The sequence below is a fragment of the Ambystoma mexicanum genome, chromosome 12 (genome assembly GCF_040938575.1).
Source record: "Ambystoma mexicanum isolate Mex_15411 chromosome 12, UKY_AmexF1_1, whole genome shotgun sequence".
Lineage (NCBI taxonomy): Eukaryota > Metazoa > Chordata > Amphibia > Caudata > Ambystomatidae > Ambystoma > Ambystoma mexicanum.
Genome location: NC_090936.1, coordinates 600,331,551 through 600,337,962, shown reverse-complemented (window position 1 = coordinate 600,337,962; position 6,412 = coordinate 600,331,551). Strand labels below are relative to the sequence as shown.

Here is a 6,412-nt window from a genome sequence, read left to right as displayed (position 1 = left end):
ACACGCAATTTCATCGTTTGTGTTGAGTTTATGGAGCAAGGCAAACAGCTCAATCACCCTCCAACACACCAACCAGAGCCTTCTTTGATTCTTTTTTAAAATTCAGCTAGTCGTTCGAACCATTTATTATTTTGCACTTATACCTACAGTTGGTTGTGGAAAGTATTAAACATCACAGCTCTCAATAACATATTTAATCTCTTTTTAACAGGTAGCATCTCATGATAAAATGGAAGGCCGGAACCAGACATCAGTCACAGAGTTCATCCTTGTGGGATTCACCAATAACTTAAGTCTTCAGGTTCCACTGTTTGTGCTGTTTCTCCTGTTCTATGCCCTATCACTCATTGGCAATATCAGCATGGTAGCATTAATAGCCATTGAACTTCGTCTCCACACCCCTATGTATTTTTTCCTCAGCAACTTGTCCTTCTCAGATTTCTGCTACTCCTCTGTAATTGCACCCAAAATGCTGGTGGATTTCTTTGCCAAAAAGAAGATAATTTCCTTCATGGGTTGTGCTGCCCAAAGTTACTTCTTTACGGTATTTGCAACCATTGAGGCATACATGCTGGCAGCCATGGCCTATGACCGCTATACCGCCATTTGTCACCCATTACTCTATCCAGTAATCATCAACAGTAATGTATGCAGCCAGATGGTGGTCATCGTCTACACGGGGGCCTTTCTAACTGCAGCAGTATACACCGTGTGCATCTTCTATACCTCCTTCTGTGGCCCAAATGTTATTGAACATTTCTACTGTGACGTGATTCCATTAATGAAGCTCTCTTGTTCTGACACATTTGTAGGGAAGACTGTGATGTTTTCTGTGGTATTTATAATGGGCATTGGCTGTTTTCTTGTCACAATAATGTCATACGGTCATATAATCATGGCCATTTTGAGGATCCCCTCCAATGTAGGTCGACCAAAGGCATTCTCTACCTGTGGCTCCCACTTGACTGTGGTCTGTCTGTTCTACGGAACTTCTCTTTTCATATACCTGCAAATTCCGTCTGGTGACTCTGTGATGCAGAACAAAGTCGTATCAGTGTTTTACACACTGGTGAACCCTATGCTGAACCCGCTGATTTACAGTCTGAGGAACCAAGAGGTGAAGGAGGCATTGTGGAAATGTGTACACACACTTTACCACTAAAATTCTGGACATCCTAAGCACCCTTGCTACCCTCCCACTCACACCCTCCCTCACTCCCTCGCCTCCCATAGCTCCTCATCCTCCATCTTCCTCTCTCTCCTCCTTCTCCCCTGTCACACCTGAAGAAGTCACCAGAGTTGTCCCCTCCATGAAGGTCTCTTCCAAACAGGTTTCCCCTTGCTCCTCCAGAACCATCAAGGACAATATTGGCTCTCTTTCCTCTGCACTCGCTGATCTCTGCAAGCACTCTTTTGCCATACTCCCTCAAGCACTGCCTTGTGTGCCCCCTCCTGAAAAAGCCTTTAGCAGACCCTACCTGTCCAGCCAAATACCGCCCTGTTTCTATCACCCCCTTCTTTCCTTGGGAAACTGCTGGAGAAGCTGGCCTTTCCACACTTACCTCACACACTAAACTTGTTGGTGGTCTCCACGACCATCAATCTGGGTTCTGAGCATCCAGAGGCATGGAAACTTCTCCTCTGAACACCCGTGAAGAACTGCTGACTTCTCTGGACTCTAACTCTCCAGCTGTCCTCATCCTACCCAATCTCTCCTCATAAAATGACTCCATGATACCTCTGGTATCGCGGAGAGGGCACTGGAATAGCTTACCTCGTTCCTAATTGACTGATCATCCCAAGTCATTTTGGGCATCTTCTGCTCACCTACTTCCTACACCAACTCTGGTGTCACCCAGGGCTCAAACCTCTCCCCATGGCTCTTCAACACTTAACTTGCTCGGCTAGCACTCCCCATTTCCTCCTTCTCCACCAACTTCCAGTGCTATGCAGATGACACACAGCTCTTCTTCAAACTCCCTGCTGACCCTCTTGCATCTTCCATCATCCCTGACTGCCTGTCTGCCACCCAGTCCTGGTGTACTTCCAACAATATGCGCCTCAATGCCAGCAACACTAAGATCATTCCCATTGGGATCCCTGCTCCCCCTTTTTTCCCCTCACCCTGGCCATCCTCTATGGGCTCTCCCCCGGCTCCTTCTTCTGTAGCAGAAACCTTGGAGTCATTTTCGACTCCTCTCTCTCCTTCCTCCCTCACACTCAGGGCATTGCCAAGAAGTCCCACTTTCAACTCTTCCTTCTCAAAGGAATTCTCCCTGTTCTCACTTTCACCCAGAAGCTCAATGATCCCTGGTGGTTCTCTCTAGGCTTGACTACTGCAATAGCCTTTGTTTAAATCTTCCTTCTTCCACTTTACAACCCCTGCAGCTAATCCAGAATAGGGCAGCAAGACGTATCCTTGGTCTTTGGGACCACATCTCTCCTGCCCTAAAAACTCTTCACTGGCTCCCGGTTGCGGCACGGATTACATTTAAATCCCTCTGCATCATCCACAAGGCTGCCTGGGGCCTGGGACCACGCTATCTGCAACTTTCTCTTACTGAATACTCTCCCTCTAGACCTCTGCGGTCCTCTGGCACCAACTCTCTGTGTGTAAAGCTTTTTGCTAAACAGACGGCCAGAGGCTGATCACTTTCTTCAGATGGCTCCCACTTATGGAACAACCTCCCCCTCCCTCTACTTCTTGATCAGGACTTCCTCAAATTCCCGGATGCTCCTCAAGACTTTCCTCTTCACCTCCTCCTTCCCTTCGTCCCTTCCCTTCTAATCTCACAGTCGCTGTGATTGGTGGCCAGGGCCCTTATATATAACTCAGAGACCTGGCCTCCCATACCCAATTACCCCAGCCTCTGTCTACCTCTCAGCACTTGCCTTAGCGCCCACCCGTCTCAATCCTGCAGGCCTGCACTTTCTTCCCAATGCGGCCCCGGCCGCATAGCACTTACCTTACTATGCACTTTATCTTCTGATCGCCCACGAGCACGGACATTCCAGCACTTACCCCCCCATTTCCCCTCTTCGCGCTGCACTTGCACATTCTGAATACTCACAAGGCATAGTAGGTTTGGCTTTATCTTCCACTGTATTCATTGTTCTCTAATTCCATATTACCTCCCTGTAGCCCTGTGCGCACTTTGAAACAAAATTGACTTACTGTATAAGTGCCTAATAAATGCACAATAAAGAAATAAACAACATGTAAATTGAAAAGTCGTGAAGTTAATCCATGAATATTTAGCAAGATTATTGTTGCTTTTGTTGTCCATAGTAATATTATTGTTTTCAAAATTATTATTAGTATACTGTAATATATTGCAATTTTCTGCAATCGTGTTTGGAATAAATACCGATTCCTATCACAAAATAAAACGTTTTAAACACTACTGTACTTTATGTCGGATTCCCCCCACCTACCAGCACTGTGATAATAGGTTTTGTTATTAGCCAATTTATTGATACTCAATTTATCACCTTTGGAAGGATCTAGGGCTGAACCTGACCTGTATGTATTCAAACCTGCAAAGTGCATTCTGGCCCTGTGTCCGAGGCAAGCGCTTATCTCAAGATAAATATTTCCAGAGATTATTAAAGACACTATGAAAGGTAGGCATTCAATTGCTAGAGTTTTGCCATGGTATGTGTTAAATTCCCCCTTTATCACATCAATCACAATTACATTGATTACCAATCACCAGCGACTAATTAATTCACATTTCTATGTCAATGATAGGTGGCTCAGAATTTCTACCTCTACTCTGTGACAAATTCTCCCCTGCAAGGGGACATTTTCCAGTTTTCTTCAAAATTCCAGGAGCTCAATTTAATGGAGTCTGCATGAAGGTTGGGTCAGTTTATGCGCCTCTCCTTCATGAAGCTCTCTGAATCACTGACATCCATGTATACATACATATGTATGCTGTCTTCTGTACCCTGTCTAGTTGGCATACTAGAAATTGATAAGCAACATGGTCATGTATAAAGAATGTTTCATATAGGAGAGAAAATGTGTACATGGCATCATAATATCAGCATCCATGTACTTTCCTTTAAACTCCTGCTTGTTTAAGGAAATGTGGCTTAATGATGTACAGTTGTCGATTAACAGAGTAATCCAAAGAAAATTATTAATTAATAAAGTCTGCTAGGCATACATTGACCTATAAGGAATGTGGTTTTGTTTTTGACTTTTAACCTCCCTTATGACGTAAATTCACATTTACAGCGCTCTCTCGCATCCATCCGGTGGCAGCGTCCTAGCATTCTACAAATTGGATGTTAGACACATCTAAAGAAAGTTTTGCAGTTATGGTCAAGCCGGCTTTCATTGATTATAGTAACCAAAACGTGACTTCCCCCTCATTGGCTGCTCAGGTGAAAGGGAACTTTTGCCGAAAACAGTTTGGTGTTTTGTCTTGTGTTCCTTTTGGAGATAGATAGAAATGTGGGCAGTGTGTGTTTGAGAGGTGATCTGCATTTGGTTTGTGTGTGCTTGTGAGACTGGATACTGGTGACGTCTTGAATGTGGTGAGGAATGTTGAGTGGTTGGTGTGTATGTGCCTGGTTGAATGTTTCAGGAGGAACAGCTGGCTGCACAGGTGGGTCTCTCCCTATGAAATTACCTGTTCAGTTGACTACTTACCCTTTACACTGTCATAACAAATATGATACTATTTAAGAGCTTACCTGTGACAGAGGAATTCTTTGTGGAGTCAGCATCCTTCATCACAACACTGGTTATAAGTCTGAGAAACCCGGTTCTGTGAAAGGGGATAGCAAAGGGAGAGAGATGCTCACTGTCCCACTTTGTCATAGCAATTAGCAGGAGAGGTGCCCTCAGATGGAAGCAGCCTCGGGTGCAGGCTGGTGAGTACTGCTGGCAGCAGTGGGTGGCAGTGTGCTTCTAATTATTGTCTGTGCAGTGGTGCAGGAACAGAAAGACTCCATTAAGCATATGGTGCAGGTGTGGCAGCTGCGGGTCTATTTAACATTAAAATGACAAATGTGGTTTTAGAACAGACATTGGAGCACTGGTGGAAGTTGAGGGCTATTGCTTGTATCAGCAATGGATGGCGATATGGTCCTGCACAACCAGGAGTGCTTGGGTGCCGGTGTCATGTGGCGGCAGTGGCCTGGTATGTTCAACAATGATGGATGTGCCACTGCATGGCTAGCAGTATGTGCCCAAATTAATCTTCAGTAATGATGGAGGGTTTGTGTCAGATGCAATTGTATACCCTGTGCTCTTGATGTTATTATGGTGTATGTGGTGGGCAGATCCTGCACGAGTAGTCCTTATTTATTTGTGTATTTGACTTCTGAATTTGTCCAGCCCGACTGACAATGTTTACAGATCTCTACGGCTCTGTGTATGCAGATTGTGGAATATCTTTGAAGCTATTTTACATTTTGATAAAACCAAAAATGCACTGTATTGACCTGATCAAGATAAGATGGTTACAGAAGTGGTGATGTCCTGACTTGCAAGATTTGTACCACAACACAGTGGTCCCACATCTAGGTGGGACATCCCGGTGAATTCAATTAGCAAGTGCAATTTTATGCAATAGTGTCTTGACATAGGTAGGCAACATGTAAGCGGAGATTTAATGGGCTGTGCCAGCTAGACACATAATGTGTATAGATGTCTGGGGCGGCGGCTGAGCAGATTGTGGCATGTCACTGAATCATTTATACCATTGATAATCACAATAATATTGAAAAGGGGACTGTTGTACCATCTCATAAATCTAGTGGTACATTCTGGTCAAGTATGGATGGGATGTTCATTTATGTATGTATGTGTATTGCAATGGTTTGGCTTTGCCCAACTAAGCACGAAAAATGGATAGATGTCTGGGGTGGTTAGTGGGCAGATTGTGGAATGTCAGTGAAACATTTATACCTCTGATAATCACATTGGGCCTCATTACGACCCAGGCGGTAAGTTACCGCCTGGGCCGTGACTTTACCACTATGGCGTAAACTACGGTTACGCCATGGTGGTTGGCGGACTTACCGCCCCATTCCGAGTTTGGCGGGGCGGTAAGTCCCCAATCCCCATTTACCCTTCCCCATTCCCATTTTTGCCCCATAGGGCATAATGGGAGTGGGGAAGGCGTTAATTACGCCACCGTAAATTACGGTGGCGTAATTAACTCCATGGTCCCTTAGCGCCATGGATTTTAACACCTGCTAAAAGCAGGTGTTAAGTCCGCCATGGCGCTAAGGGACCTCGTACTCAGGCGGTAAGGGTCGGCGCTGTTTACGCCGCCGTAAAACCCTTACCGCCTGAGTCGTAATGAGGCCCATTTACAGTGAAAAGAGGACTGTTGTGCCATGCTCTAGGATTTGTGCAACACCACTGTGGGACATCCAGGTCAATTCTCGTTTT

At 45.2% G+C, this 6,412-nt stretch overlaps 1 protein-coding gene across 1 annotated transcript; it reads left to right on the top strand.

Annotated features, from left to right (window-relative positions):
- Positions 1 to 229: 229 nt before the first annotated feature.
- LOC138514622 (olfactory receptor 5A1-like) lies at positions 230 to 4,166 on the top strand. The gene is made up of 2 exons (XM_069630069.1): positions 230 to 1,139; positions 4,129 to 4,166. The coding sequence occupies exons 1-2, from the start codon at positions 230 to 232 to the stop codon at positions 4,164 to 4,166; spliced, it is 948 nt and encodes a 315-aa protein (XP_069486170.1).
- Positions 4,167 to 6,412: the final 2,246 nt, after the last annotated feature.